Source organism: Carlito syrichta, unplaced genomic scaffold, assembly GCF_000164805.1.
Source record: "Carlito syrichta isolate Samal-C Ts95f unplaced genomic scaffold, Tarsius_syrichta-2.0.1 Scaffold316031, whole genome shotgun sequence".
NCBI classification, from domain to species: domain Eukaryota; kingdom Metazoa; phylum Chordata; class Mammalia; order Primates; family Tarsiidae; genus Carlito; species Carlito syrichta.
Genome location: NW_007260127.1, coordinates 66,813 through 89,844, shown reverse-complemented (window position 1 = coordinate 89,844; position 23,032 = coordinate 66,813). Strand labels below are relative to the sequence as shown.

The 23,032-nt window shown below is 44.7% G+C and overlaps 1 protein-coding gene across 1 annotated transcript in view; it reads left to right on the top strand.

Moving 5' to 3' along the window:
* The window catches only part of NLRP13 (NLR family pyrin domain containing 13), a 45,273-nt gene extending 22,562 nt beyond the window's left edge, over window positions 1–22,711 (top strand). Inside the window, 9 exon segments of the mRNA XM_021706810.1 lie at window positions 6,296–7,624; window positions 7,627–7,876; window positions 12,208–12,378; window positions 14,703–14,743; window positions 14,746–14,869; window positions 16,114–16,284; window positions 17,310–17,480; window positions 19,356–19,526; window positions 22,498–22,711. Coding sequence (XP_021562485.1) covers window positions 6,296–7,624; window positions 7,627–7,876; window positions 12,208–12,378; window positions 14,703–14,743; window positions 14,746–14,869; window positions 16,114–16,284; window positions 17,310–17,480; window positions 19,356–19,526; window positions 22,498–22,711 — 2,642 coding nt within the window.
* Window positions 22,712–23,032: the final 321 nt, after the last annotated feature.

Below are 23,032 nucleotides of genomic sequence, written 5' to 3'. Positions count from 1 at the left end.
CACCCCTCCCACATCTGACTTTGTGTATAAAAGACCCGTTGTAATTCCCAATAACACACATTGCTTCTGCCCTAGATTGGAGTCCAGTCTCTTTCTTTCTCTCTCTCTCTTTCTCTCTTTCTTCTTCCCCCCAATTTCCGATGCCATCTCCACCATTGGGGTACCCTGAACCTGGCTGGAGCTGGTCTCTGGCAGGGGACCACTTTAAAAAATCTGTTACATTGTTTATTTTTGAGTTGGGGTCTCACTTTTTCACCTAGGCTGGAGTGCAGTGGCATGATCACGGCTCACTGCAGCCTCGACTTCCCGGGCTCAGGTGATCCTCCTGCCTCGGTCTCCTGAGTAACTGGGACTACAAGGGCACACCACCATGTCCTGCTAATTTTTAAGTCTTTTTGTAGAGACGAGGTCTCACTATGTTGCCAAGGCTGGTCTCAGACTCCTTGGCTCAAGTGATCCTCCTGCCTTGACCTTCCAAAGTGTTGGGATCATAGGTGTGAGCCACTGTACCTGGCCAGGGATCACTTTTGATATTTGTCTCAATGGTCACAGGTGATTAACATATCCTGCTATTTTTTGTTTTTCAGTCAATTATCTACTGTACTGACTTCTTATGGTCGGTATCTCTCTTCCCTTCTAGCCTCCAATAAAGCTATCATTTTTTCTTGTGTGTGGTAAAGTCAGTATTCAGTATCATGGGGATATAAATTAGTGCTGAGCCACATAATAAGATTATACGAGGGAGGACCAAAAAACAAAACAAAACCATTCTTCCTGATTTTAGGATATTTTTCTTCACATTGAACTTAGAGGGTCTGAGTAAATGTCATTGTGAGGTTCTTGTTGCAATGTATTTTTCTAGAGTTCATTGAGCCTCTTGTATCTGGATATCTAGATCTCTTGCTAGACTAGGGAGGTTTTCCTTAATTATTTCCTCAAGAGGTTTTCTGAATGCTTTGCTTTTTCTTCTTTCCAAGGGATACCTATGATTTGTAAGTTAAGACATTTATGTAGTCTCTTGCTTCTTGAAGGCTTTGTTCATTTTTAAATATTCCTTTTTCTTCATTTTTGTCTGACTGAATTAATTCAGAAGACCTGTCTTCAATTTCTGAGATGCTTTCTTCTGCTTGGTCTAGTGTGTTGTTGAAGGTTTCAACTGTATTTTGTAATGCCTCCAATGAATTTTTTACTTCCAGAAGTTCTGTTTAATTTTTTCTCTTAAAAATATCTATCTCCTGGCTAAATTTCTCTGAATTGATTTTCTGATTTCTTTGTATTGGCTGTCAAATTAAATTTCTGTTGCATTTCATTGAGCTTCTTTAAAATCAGTTGAATTCTTTATCTGGCATTTAAAAACATTTCATTTTGATTAGGAACCAATGCTAGAGAGTAGCATCATTCTTTGTGATTGTTGTAACACCTTTTTTAAAAAATACTTTCAGAATTGTTACACTTGTATCTCCTCATCTTTTGAATTGCTTGGTTCTTTTTTCCCCTTGAGGATGTGTCTGTGATGTTTGTTGGGTAGGGACATTTGGCTTTTCCTCTAGATGCTTTCAGTGGCAAAGACTTTGTAGAACTTCCTTAGTTCTAGGCAGCCTGAGTGTGGTGACTTTCTGAAATGCTGATTGCAGTAGTGGTGGACTGCATGTGAGCAGACTCATGGCCTCCCACAGAGCTGAGGAGACAGGGTTCTCGAGAGGCTTATCTGGTTCTCCAGCCCTGTGCACTGGTACCAGCTGCCTTTGTATTAAGTTGTGCTCTTTTTTTTTGGATTCAGAATCTCACTGTGTCACCCAAGCTGGAGTGCAATGACATGCTCACAGCTACTGCATCCTTGACCTGCTGGACTCAGGGGATCCTTCTGGCTTAAGCTTCCAAGTAGCTGAAACTACAGGTGCCCACCACTATGTCTGGCTAATTTTTTGGTTTATTGTAGAGATGAGGTCTCACCAAGTAGCCTAGACTGTTCTATAATCCCCGGGCTCAGGCAGTCCTCTCGCCTCCACCTCCCAAAGTCCTGGGATTCCAGGCATGGGCCACCATGCCCCTCCATGTCGTGCATTTTGACTTCCAGGCTAGTTGGGGGGACATGCAGATAAGTGCCGCTGTGACTATAGCAGTAGGGTTTACTTTATGTTCTCCCTTGGTTCCAATAGTTTTAGTGGGTACAGAGAGTTTTTGGTTACATGGATGCATCGTCTAGTGGTGGAGGAGTCTGGGCTTTTTGTGTACCTATCATCCCAGTTCTTGATCTGTGTCTACCTGGAGAAACTCTCCGGTGCCTTGAGCAGTGAGCTGAGCACTCAGTGGCCTGGGACCCATGCTTGACCCTGGAGGAGGCAGGGAGTGAAGCTGGGCAGGTGAGTCGGCCTGCCCACGGGTCCCTGTGGTTTCCCCAGTGGAGGAGGCCGGCACCAGCCTGGACGGGGTGTGGATGGAGTCAGGCAGCCTTGGGGAAATGTGCCGAGGTCTCCCCCTGGGGGAGGGAGGAGCTGCTTTGGCAGGCAGGCGTGTGATCCCTTGCCCTGTCCCACGCCCTCCCCAGTGTTCAGGATGTTCAGTTCAGACCAGCACTGCTGTTTCTTTCCAGGCTGCAAGGTAGCTGTGGTCCGTCAGAGAAGCCTCCCCCCAGGCCCACCACTAAACCTCCATGCCATCTGGAGAGGGCTGTGGTGTGGGCTCTTTTCCTCAGCTCCAAACACACAGCTTTCCCGCTGTCCTGCAGCTCTGTGCGGAGAGGTGCCGTGCATGGGAGGCTGGGCAGGGTTTGGCTGGAGTCGCGGGGAGTGAACGTGTCCACCAATATGGTTAGGAAGCAAGAAAGGCAGATTTATGCTGGGCGCAGTGGCTCATGCCTGTCCTCTCAGCACTTTGGGAGGCCGAGGCGAAAGGATTGCCTGAGCCCTGGGGTATGAGGCCAGCTGAGGCAACATGGCAAGGCCTTGTCTCTCCAATAAATCACAAAATTAGCTGGGTGCAGTATTTCATGCTTGTAATTCCAGCACTTTGGGAGGCGGAGGTGAGAGATTGCCAGAGCCCAGGGTTCAAGACCAACCCAGGCAACTTGGTGAGACCTTGTCTCTACAGTAAATCAAAAAATTAGCCAGGCATGGTGGCACACGCCTGTATTTCCGGTTACCTGGAAGGCTGAGGCAGGAGGATCGCCTGACCCCAGCAGGTAGAGGCTACAGTGGCCACGGCCGTGCCACTGCACTCCAGCCTGGGCGACAGAGTGAGACTCCTACTCAAACAAAAAAAAGGTGGATTCATTAAGGAAAGGTAACATTGTGAAGGGTGCAAAGGACAGGACAACAGTGAGAGTGTCTGCCGTCTGCCTGCAAGGAGGCAGTGGCCTGGGGTTCTTCCTAGGGGAGTCTGACCCCGGGAGTTTTAGGATTCCCATCATGCATTTGGGTTCCTGCCATGCAAATGAGGTATTTCTGGTTGGCTGATGTTTGACTTTGATGGTGAGCTGCTCACGGGCCAGCAGGGAGCTGTTTAACCTTTATAGTTTTGTCATCTCATTCTGAGATTTCCTTCCTCAAAATAGGTTATCCAATTTATTCAATTGACACTGGCTTGGTCAGTTCTCATGTTCCTTCCCAAGGGGGGCAGGATGTGTTTTTTGCTCAAACCCACCTGGTGGACACACTGCCAGCAGGGATGCAGCCCTCCTTCATGCCCCAGAGAGGCTGCCATCCAGCTTACCTGGCCAACTTGCTATGAATCGGGGGAGAAGGAGGAGAAGGCTGCTCTCTGTGCCTGGGTAGAGCACAGAGGCCCCTTGGCAGGCAGTGTGGACGTCCACCGCATCCCTTGCAAACCCAGCACGGAGTATGAGCCTCTGATGGAGGTAGCACCGCCACTCACAGACCCAAGCGGGCACTCCTGGGCACCGGGAAGCCTGCACTTTGGCTTTCTTTGTCCCAGGGCTGCCCCCTTGGTACTCTGCACTCCCCTTTGCCCTAGGAGTAGCACCCCTGAGAGCTAGATGACTGTGAACCCTGCAGCTCACAGGGTGCTGCCAGCCCTGAGCCACATCACCCTCCGAGTGGGCACTGGGGAATGGCAGAGTGTTACTGTCCAAGGAGATGCTTGGCTGCTGTCTCTGGAAGCCAATCCATCGAAGAGGCAGGGAACTGGCATAAAGAAGTCACTGTCTTTTTTATTTTCTGTTCTTTATTTTCTTTGTTTTCACCTTCTTTTTTTAAAAAAATTATTTTAAAATAATTTTTAATGGGGTACCATTCAGGTTAGGTATACAAATGTTCATTATGCAGGTACCCTCGTTGATGAGGTCAATGTCCCACTACTGAAAATCCCTTTCAGTATTATGATAATTGTTCAAGCTCTGCTTATGAGTGAGAACATGTGGTACTCGGTTCTTTGTTTCTGTGATAGCTCGCTCAGTATTAAAGACTCTAAGTCCATCCAAGTTGGAAATATGCATGAACTATAATTACTTTGTCAGGCAGTAGATCACAGAACTTATTGATCAACCTCTCTCCTTTCCTCATCTGTCCTTCCCCCTCACCTCCTGCCCCAGCCTCTGGGAACCCTCCTTCTCTTCTCTACTTCTATGAAGTTGACTTTTTTAGATGATGCATAGAGGTGAGATCATGTGGTGTTTGTCTGTTTGTGTCTGGCTTATTTCACTTAGTAGAATGGAATCCGTAGGTCAAAGAGACAGCTACACCCTCACATTTATTGTCACATTATTCACAATAGCCAAGGAAGGGAATCAACCTACGTGTCCATCAATGAATGAATGAATGAATGAAGACAACGTGGTATATGTATACAATGGAATACCATTCTGCCTTAAAGAAATGAGATTATATCATTTGTGACAACATGAACTGGAAGATACTGTGTTTGTTTATTCAAGTCAGTCAGGCACAGACAGACCAGTACTGTGTGATCTCACTAACAGAGGGTCGAAAAAACTGGAACTCATAGAAGTGGAGAATAGAATGGTAGTTACTGTTTATTTATTATTATTATTAATTTATTTTTTGAGTTGGAGTCTCACTCTGTCACCCAGACTGGAGTGCAGTGGCCGCTCCCAGCCACCGCAGCCTCGACCTGCTGGACTCCGGCGATCCTTCCGCCTCAGCCTTCCCAAGTAGCCGGAATTACAGGCATGCGCTACCACACCCGGCTGATTTTTTTTGCTTTATTGTAGAGATGAGGTCTCACTGCCCAGGCGGGTTTCGAACCCGCGAGCTCAGGCAATCCACTCACCTCAGCCTCCCAAAGGTGCAGGATTACAGGCTGAGTCACCGAGCCCAGCTATGTTTATTTATTTTTAATGCTCATAGGCACATGATGTTGTATGTTATGTATGGGATACCTTCTACAAATACATTCTACCAGATCTCAGGTTTCACGTAGGCAATAGTAGTAGATTTCTATTTCTTTTCTCTGTCTCCTTTCTTGCACCCATGCATCATCATCCATTTGCTGCAGAATAGTGAACTTTTTTTTTCTGAGTCAGAGTCTCACTCTGTCACCCAGGCTAGAGTGCAGTGGCACGCTCATGGTCACCACAGCCTCTACCCACTGAGCTCAGGTGATCCTCCTACCTCAGCCTCCAAGTAGCTAGAACTACAAGTGCACACCACCTCACCTGGATAACTTTTTGATTTATTGTAGAGACCAGGTCTCACCCAGTTGCCCAGGCTGATCTTGAACCCCTGGACTCAGGCAATCCTCTCACCTCAGCCTCCCAAAGTGCTGGGATTACAGGCTTGAGCCACTGTGCCTAGCCAGAACAGTGAAATTTTATAAATATAAATTATGGCTTCTTGTTCTTTCATTTCCAAAGCAAAGAAATTCATAATCCAGCCCCTCCTTGCAGTCAAGTTCATCCCTACCTGGTGCCTTGGTTACTACCTTCTAGAATGTTGTCATTCCTGTCTCAGGACATTTGCGTTTGCTGTTCACCCTGCCTACAGGCACTTTGGATGGCCGTCTTCTCGTGGTTAAGGTGCCAACTCTGTGTGGAAGCCTCTACGGATCTTTTTCCTGCCCTCTTCTAACAGGGTTCCTGATCTCCCTTGCGTCATTCTGTATTTTTCATTTGTATCTATCACCAAATGACTAAACTGTCTCTACCTTTTGCTACGTTTTGCCACTGAGTCCTCACCAAAAAGCAAGACCCGGGAAGGCAGAGATTGTTTGTCTTGTTCAAGACTTTAGATAGAAACTTTGTAATTGGATAATTCCTAACTCTGAGATTTATTCTGACCATTGCTGTGTGTCTCTTCTCTTGGCCTCACTTCTGATTTAGACCACAGAAGAAAATACAGAGAGAGAATGAAGGCTAAAATATTGGTGATATGGGACAAAGTCTCTTGGCCCAGAGACCACATATATATCTGCAATATGACAGAGCATGAACATGAAGAACTACAGAGTCTACTGGATCCTAACAGGACAGGAGCCTGGGCCCAGACAATAGTCTCGGAGGGTAGGGCAGGGGTTGGGAAGACCACTCTAGTAATGAAGGCCATGCTGCTCTGGACAGATGGAGTTCTCTTTCACTGTAGATTTTTGTATGTTTTCTATCTTAGCTGCCATAAAATGAAATACATAGAGGAGACCACTTTTGCTGACTTGCTTTCTTGGGACTGGCCTGAATCTCAGGTCCCCACTGAAGAGTTAATGTCTCAATCTGAGAGGGTCTTGTTTACTGTTGATGGCCTTGAAGAAATGACCATGCCCAAGCCATACCCTGATGACTCAGATAACTGTCCACGATGTACAGACTGGCACTAGAAGCTCCTGGTGACCAAAATCCTACTCAGCTTGTTGAAGAAAGTGTTAGTTCCCCTGTCCACCTTACTGATCACAGTCAGGACCTCTCTTGTGACTGATCTTAAGGACTCCTTAGTGAATCCATGCTTTGTACAAATCACAGGGCTCACCGAGGAAGACCAGCGAGAGTATTTCATGAGGTACTTTGGTGACCCAAGAGAAACTAAGCGAATCTTGCATTGGATAAGAAAAAATGAAGCTCTCTTTAATGCCTGTGATGCCCCCATGGTGTGTGGGACTGTATGTTCCTGTCTGAAGCAGCCCAAGGTGAGGTTCGGTCATTTCCAGTCAATCACCTAGACCACCCCCAGTCTGTATGCCTCTTTTTTCTCCAACTTGTTCTCAGCAGAGGTGAGTTTGGCAGATCAGAGCTGGCCAGGACAGTGGAGGGCCCTCTGCTCTCTGGCCATTGAGGGGATGTGGTCTGCGACCTTCACATTTAGAGAAGAGGACCTCCGGTTCCAGTGCCTGGAAGTGCCTTTCATTGATTTGCTCCTCTGGTTCAATATTCTTCGAAATGTCAGTGACTGTAAGGATTGCGTTACCTTCATCCACCCAAGTTTCCAGGAGTTTTTTGCAGCCATGTCTTACGTACTTGAAGAAATGAAAGAATCTTCCCATCATTCCGAGAGGTATCAAGAGATGAAGACATTACTGCATTCGGTCTTGGTTGACAAGAACCCCTCCTGGACTCTAGTGGTTCTTTTCTTCTTTGGACTTTTAAAAAAGGACCTAGCAAGAGAAATGGAGGACACTTTGCATTGTAAGACATCTTCCAGGATAATGGAGGAATTATTAAAGTGGGAGAAGAGTTAGATAAGCCTGAAGGTGCCTCTGTGCAATTTGGCGTCCTACAATATTTCCACTGCCTACATGAGAGTCAGGAGGAAGACTTTGCAAAGATGTTGGATCATATCTCTGAGGCTGACCTTGATATTTTGGGGAACATAGAATTCCAAGATTCTTTGTTTTGCCTAAAGCACTGCCAGAGGTTAAGTAAGCTAAGGCTTTCTGTCAGCAGTGACATCATTCAGGGAGATGCGCAGACTCTGGAGTGAGTAATGCAAAACCATTTCTTCTTCAACATTCTATTTTCTCAGGCTCTGTCCAGATTCTTTCTGCGAAAAGCAGAGACTTTGTTGTGGTGGTGTCTCAGTGGCTACGTCTAACCACAAGTTCTGGATCAGCTCCATTTTGTAAGAACACACTCCCTCAGGTATCACATAGCGTTCCCTAGATAATTTAGTTTGATCTACTTAGAGGTAGATCTTATGTCTTAAGTATTGAATATGGAACATGTACATACCAGTCATTGTGTTAAGATGGCTGCATGCATGTAACCTATGCCAGTAACTGAGTGGAGGAATGACCGTTACTGGCTTTGTAGAAGAGAGGGCTGAAGGATGTGCAGAGTTTGTCTGTGTGTGGCCGTGCAGCTGTGGAGTAGCTTAACCTGGTTCAACCTTCTCTGCCAGCTTTCCAGGTCTTGAATACAATGCTAGATGTCTCTCCTCTGAGCATGAGTTTTGGTGGGAGTTGGAAGGGCCAATGATTTTTTTTTTTTGAGTGGGAGTCTCACTCTATCGCCCAGACTGGAGTGCAGTGGCCGCTCCCGGCCACTGCAGCCTCGACCTACTGGGCTCTGGTGATCCTTCCGCCTCAGCCTTCCGAGTAGCCAGAATTACAGGCATGCGCTACCACGCCCGGCTGATTTTTTTTTATTTATTGTAGAGATGAGGTCTCGCTGCCCAGGTGGGTCTCGAACCCGTGGGCTCAGGCAATCCACTCACCTCAGCCTCCCAAAGGCGTGGGATTACAGGCTGAGCCACCGAGCCCGGCAAGGGCCAATGATTTAACAAGAAACTTGTTCCTACTCATTTGACCTGTTGTCTCTTGGATGAGAAAGTCCAGAAATACTTGAACCATGTCTGGTTCTTATCCTGTGAACTTTCCCCACACTGGCTCTATGGATTCCAAGTCTAGAAGAAGGAAGCCAGGCTATCTTGACAGTTAGGCAGGTCCCAGGGATATTATCTAAGGTCCTCTTTTGAGACAGGGGCTGTGGTATCGTGAGCATTAGTAGTCCGTCAACATCATTCCCCACTTTATACATGATCACCCTAAAGCTTAACGAGATTCATGCCTTCCCAAGAACTGATACCAGGTCTGATGTTGAGGGTCATTTCCAACATCTTCTCTTGTTTAACCCTCAGACCTGCAAGAAGTATCATTTCAATTTTGGTTAAACACATTTACATTTTGAAAGGACTGATTTATTTGTGTTCACCCGGTCTAGATCCATGAGTTCCTCATTTGTGTGTTCAACCCACCACGATGGAAAAGATTTGAAGAAAAAAAAAATGTGTCTGTACTAAACATGTTCAGAGTTTATCTTTTACCCATATTCCCTAAGTGATACAGTGTAGCAACTATTTACAGGGTGTATCCATTCTTAGGTATGATAAGTATTATGATATAAAGTTGATTTAAAATATGCAGGAGGATGCGAGTAGGTTATATGCAAATAAGACTTCCTTTCATATCAGGGACTTGAGCATCCTTGGATTTTAGTATCTGTTCGAGGTCCTGGAATCAATCCCCTATGGATGCCGAGGGACGCCTGTAGTGGGAAGATGCTTGGCCTCGGGTTTTGGGGTAATAAATACTTAATCATATTGACTATGAGTTGTCATGTCTTGGAACCTCTAAAACCTAAATTGGGAAACTTATTTAGGCAAGGTTCAATGTTAGATCATGCAAATAACTGCTCTTACAGCAGTGTTTTCCCAGGGATAACCCCATTTATTGTGAGGACTAATACTCTGTCAGCATCATTATTCACTTTATTCATGATCACCCTGAGGTTTGCAGGGATTTCACACCTTCCCACGAGGTAAAGCTGGGTCTTCAGGTGTTGAGGTCAACTCCCGCTTATCTGTAGCACAGCTCCTTGCCTGTTTTCTCAGTGGTTTTTAACTCTGACACTATTATCAGCATTAACTGGGGTATTAAACATGGGAATATGCATTACCCAGTGGGCATGAATAACTAAGTTTATTAGTCCTACTTTAGTAGGGGAGAGCACCACTTTGTGGGGTCTTTCCAGAGGCAGAAGGAGGAAGACTGGGGAAGATACTTATAGAGTTTCAGAGCCTGGGGTGGGTGATTTTTAAGATGGGTCATGTAAGACAGAGAATTGGTTTGGATAAGACAGTTTGCATAATGACTTTGGATTGGTGGGCAAGAGTCTTAAAGCAAATATTGAGGACTCACCTGGATACATAAGCCATGTCATTGGCTCAGTCTTATCACCCAATAGTAGCTCTTCTCTGGAGCAAGTAGTGAAGTTGTTCTTGTCTGATTCCAGAATTATTGAGCACGAAAACAGGCATATGTGCTTTGTCCAGAATGAGTGAGTACAGGGACATTAAACTGTTGGGAGCCAACATCTATAGCTACATGGCTGAGGCCTGTAAAGGCCCATCTGGAAGATCGCCTCTGACATAGGATATCAGTTATACTTATAATATTGGCATGTGATTAGTGACCAGTGTGCATACATGGCAGTAAAACTTATAAGTAAATCTCTATACACCTGATGGAAAGTTGCACAGCGGAATTATTTTATATGACCTTGTCCCTTCTAAGTTTTACTTCTTTCTAGATATTTTTTAACTTCTATTTCCTGGTAGACTGGTTAATCAGCTCTTGTTCCCGAAAGCAGTCTCCCCTAGAGCTAGGATTAGAAACTAAATTACCATAATAGTTTTATCGCCCTGCCTCTAGCCAGGCAGAACGTTTTTTCTAGTTTTGTTAAATACCGAAACTCTGCTCCAGCCCATGGCCATCATCATGGCAACCATACATTTCCTTGTTCAAGAGTATGACAACTACCATAAGATTTATGAAAGAATTAATGATAAAGTATTAGCTTAATAAGATATAGCATAGTATTAAAGTTCAATCATCAGATTATAGAAAAATTAAAGTTTAGATATATGAAACTCATATAAGTCATGGTAAGGTTTTGTAGAATTACAGGGCACTATGTTGAATCATAATAGGTTAATGGAATAAATAAAAATTAAGTCATTTAAGTAAACTTATAGATTATAGTATAGTGTTAAGTTAACAATATCAATCGTTAAAAAATATTAGGAGTCAGTGAACTTGGATTGAACCTAGAGTTAACTTAGAAAGTTTTTGTATTAATCAGGGTTTAGAACAAAGAGTATAATATGAACGATTTATTGAACATAATGGAAAACACTTTGAACAAACTGTATTGAAATTGTGCACCTGTGACTTTAATGTAAGTTTTGTGGAGTACGTCATGCATCATGGAATTGTAATTGTTTGCTTGGAACTTGCAAGTCTCGTGATGGTCTTGTGATGCATAGTTTGTAAAGCGCGATATGCATGGAATTTGTACGCCCCCAGCAAGTGATTATCACACTGCTGGAGGGTATAGAAAATGGTATATAAGTTGGAAGGAGTCCGAATAAAATTTGGACTCAGTTCTGATCAAACTGATCCCAGAAGAACTGCCTCTGAGTGGTCTCTTCTCGCCGTTCTGACTCTCCAGGGCGGGTCCTAATCCTCCCTCGGTCGGTACCGGTCACCGACAGCAAACCACATTCATTGAACTTCTCGTTCCCTATCCTGGTGATGTTCTGATTGGTAGAGCCGAGATTGGCCCTGTAAATCTTTATTTTAAAATGTCCATGCACACACACACGGAAACAACTACTCTAACCAATGCTATGACTGTGGGATTACAGGGCATATAACTTTGTATCCTTTTGGTATTTAAGATATGTGTTCTCTGTTTTACTCTCCTCATTTCTCCTGGGAAAAAAAGTTTATTTTATGACTTTAAGGTTTGATGACTCTTGTCATTAAAACAGAGAGCCCATTGCATTAGAGAAATCCTAAATAATTAGAATTCAAATAATTCCTAATCCTAAATACCTCCACGAGTCTTCTTTAATCATTATGAAATCCTATAAGAGTGCATTTTACTATCCATAGTTTAGAGAGAGAAAACAGGAACACAGAGATTAAGTAATACTAAGGTATAGAGCTCTGCGTTCATCTTAAATCTGCTTAATTTAAAGTCTGAACATGTAAGAAATATATGTGATGGTCTCTCTCACCTCCTCCATGTGTTTGCTTTCCTCTAAAGAAAATTGTTGAGCATTGTGGGAATGAAAACATCTGGCCGTTTTGAGAACTGTGCCTTCTGGGTCACACATCCTCATGTCTAGACCTCGGTGAATCCCCACAGTTTTTGTTGGGGCCCTTTTGCCTCCTGCAGGTCATGTTCTGGGCATTGGCTGAGACTAATTTACCTTCACCAGGCTTCTCTCTCTCTCCCTCATAAAGGGCAAGCACCACTGATTCCAGGATAAGCAAGTGGGAGGACATTTGCTCTGTGTTTAGCACAAACATGAATGTGAGTGAGCTGGACCTGAGCAACAGCAAGTTCAGTGCCTCATCTGCGAAGACTCTCTGTTGCGTGCTGAGAAGTCCAAGATGCAAACTCCAAAAGCTGCCGCAAGTGTGAGATGCTCACAGTTCCAGAGGGTACCCATAGGAGAGTGAGACAATGTCTTTGTTTGGACTCACACTGTTGACGATCTGTTTGCCAGGAGGCACACTAAGTGCTCAGGAGAAGAAAATAAATACACTGTGCTTGCATTTATGAAACTGCTATGTAGGTGAAGTAAGTTGAGATCTTTTTTTGTTGTAAAGATGCGGGGTACAAGTCAGGATTAGTCCTGTAAGTTGTTTATGTGCAGGTGAAGTTTGGGCCCCCAGCTGGTCCTCAATTCCCCTGGTTTAGGTCGCACATCCAGGATCTACAAGGAACTCAAGTCAGAAGTGGGGGAAAAAGCCCAACTAGAAAGTGGGCAAAAGGCTGGGCTCAGTGGCTCAGCCTGTCATCCCAGCACTTTTGGGAGGCAAGGCGAGTGGATCACATGAGCTCACAGGTTCGAGACCAGCCCGGGCAACTTGGCGAGACCTCTTCTCTACAATAAATAAAAAAAACTAGCCGGGCATGATAACACACACCTGTAGTTCTGGCTACTTGGAAGGCTGTGGCAGAAGGATCACCGGAGCCCAGCAGGTCGATGCTGGCGTGGCTGTGAGTATGCCACGGCACTCCAGCCTGGGTGACAGAGTGAGACTCCCACTAAAAAAAAAAGTGGGCAAAAGACAAGAATAGACACTTCTCAAAAGAAGACATACGAGCAGCCAACAGACACATGAAAAAATGCTCAGCCTCACTCATCATCAGAGAAATGCAAATCAAAACCATGTTGAGAGACCACTTAACCCCAGCAAGAAGGGCCATCATTAATACATCAGAAAGTTGAGATCTTAAATGACGACCTATCCTGAGTGACCTTGTACTAGAGATATGTGTAGACAGAGAGATTTTTTCCCTTAAGACCTCTGAGTGAGTCTACTGTTTTAAACTGGATTTGAAGGAGTAGAAAAGTTCTAGGACAAAGACATCTGTAGTCTGTGAGAATGGTTTTCTGTCTCAAGGAAAAGTAGACAGTTTGTGGCAGAACATCTGTGCATTTGAGGAGTTTTACCAAGTGTCTTCTCTGTGCCAGGTGCAGCTCTGGGTTCTGAGGTTTCAGCAGGGAACCCAACAGTTGACTCCAGCCAGCAGGGATCTCACACAGTGTCAGGGACACCAACAAAATGGCATGTGAGAGGGTGACATCTCCCAAGAAGAAGGAAATCTGTTCAGGGGCTCAGAAAGGGTGTGCAAGGAGGAAGACAGTTTGTCAATTTTTTAGGTAGGAAAGGAAGAAGGACTTGGCTGAACACAGCATTTTAGAAAAGACCTGCTTTGCTCAACGTATGGAAGGGAGCGTGACTGAGCTGCGTGGGAACCTGGAAGAAGACAGTTGAAGGCGGGGACACAAGTTCGAAGGCACCGAGAAGAGAATGCACTTGATGTTTTCTGATCTTATCAAGAAGGCCAGCCTGGGGAAAGTGGGGTGAGACAGGGGAGCGTCCTCACTGGAGCTGAAGCATATCTTTGGACTAAAGCATATTGGTCCTGTTCTAGCCCGACAGAAGTAGCAGCTATAAAGTCTCAAATCTAGCTTGAAGATGGGGGAGAATTAGTGAATGGAGGCAGACTTTGTGTGAGGAACCAGGGCAGAAAACCTATAGAGGATAGAGTAATACCTGGCATTGGATCTGAGGTGCTACTTGCTTGGATGCTCTGGAGTCTCGGCCAAATAATTGTCATGTTCTTTCTCTACCATTCTGTTTTACTTAGAAGGTCTGAGAATTGGACGCATGCGTTGATTCAACCAGTTAAGAATAAAAGGATCGGCAATAATGACTTTCCTCAAATTTCCACGTATTAAGTGAGCTGGATCAGACACATGCCATGGGGCAGGCTTAGGTAGTTTCCTTTGTGAATATTTTTTTATTTTTAAATTTAAATTTTGGTCCTATCACTTAGTCCTGAAGATGAGGAGAAACAAAGTTAAGAAAAAGCAAGAGTTGTTCTCACCAGGGTTTTTCTAGGTTCTTTAGGGGGTCACCTCCCTAGAAGAGTAGGCAGCCCCAGGACCTCTTCACGGCAGATTTCTGGGAAAGTGGAAGACAGACGGAGGGAGGGAGGGAGGGATTCCTGGCTCTATGTACCCAACTGAGCTTAGTGACTCTTTGGGGAGTATTTCAGTTTTCTTTTCAAGGTCCAGTACCATGACCCCAAAATCCTTGTTTTGAATTTCTGGTGTATGCTGTACAACCTTGGGGCAAGGTGTGTGTGGTGGAAGGTGGGATGAGGAGGCAGATGGAATCCTGGATGCCAGTCTTCCCCCCAGGTCACTTCTCTTCCCCAGGTGCAAGTCAATAACTCCCGTGCAGGTTCTGCGGAAACTTGTTCCGTCCTTCTTGGTAGCAAGAAGCTGACCCATCTCAGCTTGAGCTCTAACAGGCTGGGAGTGACTGTGCCCAGGATGGTTGTTAGAACCCCGAAACACCCAGGCTGAAACCTCAGATATCTATGGTAAGTCTTTGGTTTTCCACATGTGCTGGGTGGTCCCAACACCGCCCCTAGATTCCACGATCCATTGGGAGGACTCATTGGACTCAACATGGTAGCAAAAGGATCCAGAGAAATATTAGCAAAGAGAAAAGTTCATAGGTATAGAGCAGCAGTTCTGGAAACTTGAAGTGTATCAGCATCACCTAGGGGTGTTTTAAAACACACATGCCGGGAACCCATCCCTGGTGATCCAGCATGATCGGGGTAAGACCTAGGCTCCCACATAATACTGTTCCTTCTGGACCACGGGCCACATGGTAAGTGGCATTGACTTGGAGGCTAGCCTACCTCTGAAAGGGATGAGGAAGAGAAGGAGAAGGCTAGCGTTTGTTCACGGGGCAAGAGGGCTTCTGAATGAAGACTACTCTTCCCTATGGTAACTGTCTCTCGGGGCCTCTTGGATAGGTTAGACTCGTGTGGCCTTACCTCTCTGATTTGCCGTCTCTTTCTGGAACTCAGTGAGAATACAAGTCTGATCTTCCTGAGCCTGGCAGACAATAACCTCTGTGAGGTGAAAGCCTGAGGAGGGCCTCTGTAATACCAAAGCGTCCCATGAGAGAACTGTCGTAAGTGCCACAGCCTTCTCCAAGCATCTCGGCGAGTTTGAGTGGTGTGGCCGGGGTGGCAGTGGGGTATGTTTTAAGGAGCCTTGGGGGCCCCTAATGTATTTACGTGTCATGGAGACACACTTCTTTTCTTCCTTCTTTCTACCTTTCTTCTCAGGTCTCAACTTTAGCGTCTTGGTCCTCCCTTGGACTGTGGGCATGCCGCTTGGCTGCCTTTTATTTCTGGTGCAACCCCTAAGGCTTTTTTTAGCCTTCCAGTCCCACTGGTTTTCCACTGGGGATGAATTTGCCCCCTGGGAGAATATCTGGCAATGTCTGGACACATATTCGGTGTCACAGGTGGGAGGGAGGCATCGCATGGGGAAGGCCAGGCAGGGTCAAAATCCTACACTGCACGGGAAGCCCCCCAAGCCTCACAACAAAGCACGGTCTGGCCCACGTGTCCGTAGGGCCAAGGTGGAGACACCCCGCCTTGACCCACCCTTTTCTCTTTCTCTAAGCTTCTGTTCTTTATCTAATTTAATCTTTCCCTGATGTTTGGGTCCCAGATGTGTGGCCCAAGGGGCTGAGGGTTTGGGAAAGAAAGAGAAAGAAAGCAGGGTGTGGCTGAGGTTCACCACATGTCTGCATCTCCTGCAGCCTGGAGAAATGCAACCTGTCGGCGGCCAGCTGTCAGGATCTGGCCTTGCTTCTCACCAGCATCCCAAACATAACCCGACTGTTCCTGGGATTCAATCGGCTCCAAGACGATGGTGTGAAGCTGTTGTGTGCTGCCCTGACTCACCCTGGGTGTGCCTTAGAGAGACTGGAGTGAGTTCCTCTTGGCTCCACTTCTAGAAATGACTCTCTGGGGATAGGCATTGAGCAGAACAATGGTCCCTTCATTTGGGATCCATTTAAAGGTGACTGAAGTTGAAACGTGAGAATAAACACACAATTTTCTGTAAATAAATTCCGGGTGTTTTTGGTCTCCCCTCGTATATTATGTGACTTATCTTCTATATAACTTGTCTTGGGAACTTACTACTTGTCATGTACTGTCCCAAGCACATGGATCACTCCTTGGATCATTGACAACTTTATGACAGACCATGATATTCTCCACCTGATTGATTGGTTGATTGGGTCAGGGTCTCACTCTGTCGCCCAGGCTGGAGTGCAGTGGCATGATCGCAGCTCACTGCAGTTGACCTCTGGTGCTCAGGAGATCCTTCTGCCTCTGCCTCCCAAGCAGCTGGAATTACAGGTGTGGGCCACCACGTCTGGCTAATTTTTTTATTTATTGCAGAGATGCAGCCTAGCTATGTTGCTCAGACTGGTCTTGAATTCCTGGGCTCAGGTGATCCTCTTGCCTCACCCCCGCAAAGTGCTGGGATTCTAGGTGTGAGCCACCGCTCCCGGCCTAATCTCTCCTTTAGAATGAAAAAAAAAAAGTAATGACTGAAAAGAATAAAGCCACTTGCTGAAGGTCTCAGGGCCCGCAATGGGTAAGCAGCATTTGAACTCACATGTGACTGATTCCAGAGCCTGGGGCTCATCTCCACTGCCTTGGAGGCACCAAAAATGCTTTCTTTACTTTTTTCATGAGCTAGCCACTAACAAGAAGCCGATAGTTGGCATGCTTATTGTATAACTCTGGACTGGGAACGGGTGAGGGAAAGTATAGACACTTGGTTTTGCCTGGATTGTGGCCACAGCACCCAGGGGAAAAGAAAGAAGATGAGGTTAGCAAGCTACCCCTGGGGTAGACTCGAAGGGGGGTCTGGGGCTCTGCCCTGGGAGCCCTGGGTGGGGCTGTTTTCTGAGCATTTGTGTCTGTGGTTCTCACGCTGCAGGCTTGGGTTTTGCCAGCTGGGGTCACCCGTTTGCGGGCGCTTGTCAGATGCTGTCCTCCAGAACAAGAGTTTGCGGCACCCAAATCTGCTCAGGAACTGCCTGGGAGGCGAGGGAGTGAAGCTTCTGTGTGAGGCCTTGGGCCATCCAGGCTGCCATCTGCAGAGCCTGAAGTAAGCCTTGCTGTGTCCCTGCGTCTACTGGGTGGGAGGAGGGCAGGGGCCACCGACCTATGAGATCCGATGGCGAGGTTCACAAACCAGCCTGGAAGCAGCATCACACACCTCACTGCTGAATAGCACCACGGTCACCTGTGAAGGACTCCCCCTGGGAAGCTATGCATCGATGCCAGCACCTAGTCCACCCATCAGAGCAATTCTGGAGCTCTTTTTCTGGATTTTGGTGAAGGATATTAAAATAACCATGGGTGAAGGGTGCTAAAAAATTTGGACATTTTTGTATACCGTCCCCCCCCTCCAGAATGTCTCACAGAACAGCCAAATGCCCCTCTGCAAAGTCATAGACAGAAAGTAAATGATACTATTTCTGTGAATTCTCTCCTCGTGTGAATCCACAAATTGCCACCAACAGACAGAAAGGAACTCAAGGAGAAGACCCATTTTAAAAAAAATTACTAATTTTGATAATGCTGGGAATATTTTAGTGGCCCCAAATGTAGCACATCCATAGTTCAACTTAGACAAAAAGGAGTATTTTTGCATTGATCAAATAGGTAAGTAAATTCACAGGATTAGATGTTGCTGCACTGTCTGCTATGACACTCAACTAGCCGGGTGTGACTGAGTTTAAATTAAGATGAATGAAAATTAAATATAATTAGAAATTCAGTTTCTCAGTTGCAGTAATCACGTTTCAAGTGCTCAGTTTTCACATGTGACTAACAATGATCACAGTGGCTGTCACAGCCATAGAACACACTCGGTATGATGGAAAGTTCCATTGAACTCTGCTGGTTCAAAGACTGGACAAAGTCCACTCTGCCAGTGTTCCCCAGATGTCCAGTTCCCCTCCCTGGGGGACATCAATGCTTTAAGTGTCTCTTATTATTTTAATCCTTTTCGAGGTCTTCTGTGTGTATTTGAGTATGTATGTTTTCACTCAGCATTTATTACCGGGAAACATGTACCCCAAACAATATATCCGAGAATGTTACCCAGCAGTACACAACAGCTTTTACTCTTCAGTAACTATATAGCAATTTGTGCAACACATCTTAAAAACAAAGCCCCAACCACCATATTCCTCTTAACTGAAACCTATATACCCTTTGACTACCATCTCCCCATTCCCTCCACCCTCTAACCTCCTAACTAGGGAGATCTGTTTTGGGGGGGTTTGATGTTCATGTGGTATTTATCATGTTGACCGTTTTTTTAGACTTCACCTTTGATAGTTTTAACTACGTGGACATTTTTCATGCAATGTTTTCACTTTATGGCTTAAGGATATTTTACTCCTGTATGCTTTTTCCACATTAAGGTGTTCGTCTTCCAATGTTTCTCCCTCCCCCCTTCTCTCTTTCTCCGGCCTCTTCCTTGGCCACCACACCTCATCCCTCTCCCCTCATCCCTTACTCTCTCCAAATATTCACCCAGATTAACCACTTTAAACTTATTTTGTATGGTAATTCATTCTGAGAAATTCAGACCTGCCCTTAGGTCTGAATTCTAGGTGTTATTTTCAGCTCAACTCTTGAACTGAAACGCTGAAGGAGTAAACTAAGATAGCCAAACAGAGTGGTCTGCTGGTACATATTCCAGAGAGGAGCCCTTCACATCCACACACCTGCAGATGGCATGGAAGGGAGATGGTGTCTTTCTGTGGCTTCTGCCTTCTTTCTACATAGGGAAACACAGCACCCTGGGTGTCATGGCTCCTTCCTCTTGCTAGGGCTTGGGATGACAAGCATGGCTTTGGTGTCTCTCCTTTCCTTGGAAGTGAGATGGGCTAGAATTTATAGAGTATGGCTTAAAAACTCAAAGATTATTTTTTCCCATTTTGTATATTTTTATTGTGTCTGTGTTTAGTTTGTCAGGTTATTCTTTCACGAAGGAGGGCTGTCACTACCTTGCCAGTGCCCTCAAGCATAATTAGAATGTGCAAATTTTGGATATTGGGAACACTGACCTTCAGGACAATGGAGTGAAACTACTGTGTGAAGCTATGAGATCTTCAAAGTGTGCATTAAACACACTTGGGTGAGCTGACACTGTTCTTCTTGCAGGAAGTCTCCCCCATCTACTCTTGGGGTGGGGAGAGAATGGTGGGGGTCACATGGGGATTAGAAAGTCAGAAATGGCAAAGGACAAAATTCTTTCAAAAATCTCCCTGTCAACTTGATAAGTTCCAAGCTTAGAGAAAGTATTTAACTCTTGTTACTGTCATCCTTGGTATGTTGTAACTATTCTTATATTCTTTCTTTCAGTCCTCTCATTTTGGGTTCATCTTGGGTACATCCTACTTTCTGTGCCGTGAATCTCCCAAAGGAAAGACTGTTGTTAACCACAATGCAATGCGTGCTTAGCGGACTAAGGTGGCTTGGTCTTGAGCTGTATGATTGCTGGCTAAATGTGGCTTAAATAGTAGCTGCTTCTCATGTAGGTAAAGGGAACAATGGTTGTTTAATTCTGTAGCTCAATAATGTTTTTGGAAAGGGTGTTTGTTAGAATTTCTCAGAAAATATTTAATGAACCCATTCAAATTATAAAGAATCTCCAGCAGTGTTGGGGTTTACCAGCCACATCAAATTCCCTCTCTTCAGAGATTGTTAATTCTATTATATAAACCCCGTGAATTACACTATTGGTCAAAACATCAAGAAACTGGACTTGTTTTCTCACAAGACTTACCAAAGAAAAATATATGAATACATTAATGTTGACTGCAGTATAGTGTTCAAGATGGTTTGACATGAATGCACTCTGAATCAAAAAGCTTGTATTTACTGTACAAATATCAGATAATGAAGCAATTTATTGCAGAACTATTTCCTTAAAAGAGAGACTTATTCTGGCTTTGGTTTCCTTTCTAAAGGAAGGGTTTCATCAGCAGGTTGATGGGGATGGAGGGAATGAATCATGGCCTGGTGCTTGAGGGGGCCCTGATGTTGGGTACCACATACCAGGACCAGCACACCAAAGTGCAAGACACGCCACACACTCAGGTTCCTCTCAGAAACTGCCTTCTGAGATATTTCTCAGAGGAGATTAGGTTTTGAGGTGGATCTTGAAACATGAGCCCCCACCTCCCAGCACCCCAAAGAAGAGAGGAAAAGAAAGTCTTTGGCAGAGGGCAACAGCATATATAAGGGCTCAGAAATCGACTTTGTTGGGGGAAAGATGAAGGACACAGACTTGGAGTGATGATGGGTCTGGGAAATGGGGACATGACTATGTTAAAAAAATTGTGTAGGGCTGGCTCTCATTTGAATGATACTATGGGCATAGAAATGGGAAACACGTAGTGATTATCACGTCATCTTCCAGTAGGGAGCTACTAGGAGACATATGTACTTTGATACCCAATTTACAGATGGGGAGACTAAGGCAAAGGGATCACTTAAGGGTGGAAACAGGGACCCAGTCTAAGTCTGATTTGGAAGTTAATTCTTTTCCCTATTTCTCTATCCCCTAAGAAGTATCTTCAGGATATATATTGGGGGGTGCCAAAAAAAAAGTATACACATTTTAAGAGATGTTATCTAGGTAAGTTGAATTGAATTATGGTAGCAATGTGTAGTATGTTTGCTCAAAAGATGGCATTAATTTTTTGTTATTGGTATATATTGAGTATCACAATTTTAATATAACTTTTTTCCTTTCTTAGCATTTATTATAGATACACACATTATATATGTATATATAATGCATGTATATAATGTACATATGCATTTTAACCTGTAGGTAAAAAAGAAGCCACCAGATTTATGCAATAAATCAAGGTCATAGTTATGCTTTAAAAACTGATGCTGGAATGGTTTTAAGCCCTCAGTCTCCAAGTGCTTCTTTCCAGAGGAAGAAATGAATAAAACATTTACAGTATTATTGCATTGTCTTTGATGATGAAGCCCTTCCTGAATTCCTTCAGCTCACTTTCTCTGAGACTTATCCTCCAATGTTGTATCCCTTAAAGGAGGTCTGTGCATCTCTCTATGTGTACATATTGCCTCTGGATGTCCTAGAGTCGTGTACAGAGGGGTCCATCTTCACTAGCTAGACCAACAGTTCCCAGTCTCAGCACCCTATTGACACTGTTGGCTGGACCATTCTGTGTTGTGGGAACCAGTCCTGTGCCCTGCGGGATGTTGAGTAGCATCCCTGGGCTCCACCCATGAGGCGCCAGTAGCATCTTCCGTCTCCAGACATTGCCAAACCTCCTCTATGGGGCAGAATCACCTTGATTGAAAAACGCTGGACTCTATGATTCAAGGGGTACCGTTAAATGATCAAGAGCAGATCAACAGCATCTACTATAGTGTTAAAAGCTGGGCTGGGGGCCTGATATCCGAGACATCAAGACTCACCTTTTTGACCTTAGAGCCCATGTTTTTCCCATATTCTGCTCTTCTTGTCCATCAAATGGGAGTTGCTCTTGATGGATTCCCTGAATCTCACCCAACCTTCTCCAACATGAAGGATTATGCCCCTCCCCTGTACTCTTCATGCTTCAGAGTTTGCACATGGGATCATAAGTCATATTTCTTTGTAGACTTAGGTGGAAATTTCTGCTTTGTTGAACTACTCTGAGGTGCTTGGTTTTTGTCTTCCTACTTGCTTGCCAACCATGTTCAAATTGGATATTGGAATTTAGAAACGAAATTTTAAAAGTGTAGATAAGGGGTAGGAATGCTATTTCAGCCATTTCAAAGATCTTATAAATAAATTCACATTCATTTAAAAATAAAATGGTTTCTTTCACATTCTAGCAGGGTTAAACTTTTGTTTCACCCTCTGCCAAATAGGGTTTAAAGCAGTATCTACCCTTGCTGGGATTGGTACATGTCTAAAATTAGTTATGTGTGAATGTTTGGGAAAGTGTCTGGCTTGTGGTGAGTAGTCCACTGTTGAGCAGTCTGTTTCTGTAGAATTTTTTCCCTAGATCTTGTATCCCTTTCTTTCTAAATTCTCAGACCCAAAGGCCTGTGTTTATGCTTCCTTCCACCACCTCTAGGTTGGAGAGATGCAATTTGACTCCTGCTTGCTGTCAGCATCTCTCCTCTGTTCTCAGGAGCCGTAAGAGCCTGGTTACTCTGAACCTTCTAGCCAATGACTTGGATCCTGATGGGGTCAAGACACTGTGCAAGGCCTTGAGAAAATCAACATGTAAACTCCAGAAATTTGGGCAATCCCTGCTGATGTCTCTCCCTGGGACAGGGCTGGACTGACTAATCTTTTAAAGCAAGCGTCATGTTTAGCCTGCATTTAGTTTCCTCGGGCAGTTCTGGCAGACAGAACTTTCAGCTGTGATGGAAATCACCCCTGTCTTTACTGTCCCCCAGCCACCTGGCCACTAGCTGCAACCCGTAGTCAGGCACTTGAAATGTAGCTAGTGTGACTCGGGACTGAGGACTGAATCTTCCACTGTCTTTTGTTAAATTGAAATTTTTATTTTATTTTAATTTTTTAAAAATAATTTTTATTTTATTATAAAATTATTTTATTATAAAATTTTTATTTTATTATAGTCTGAACAGCCACATGTGACT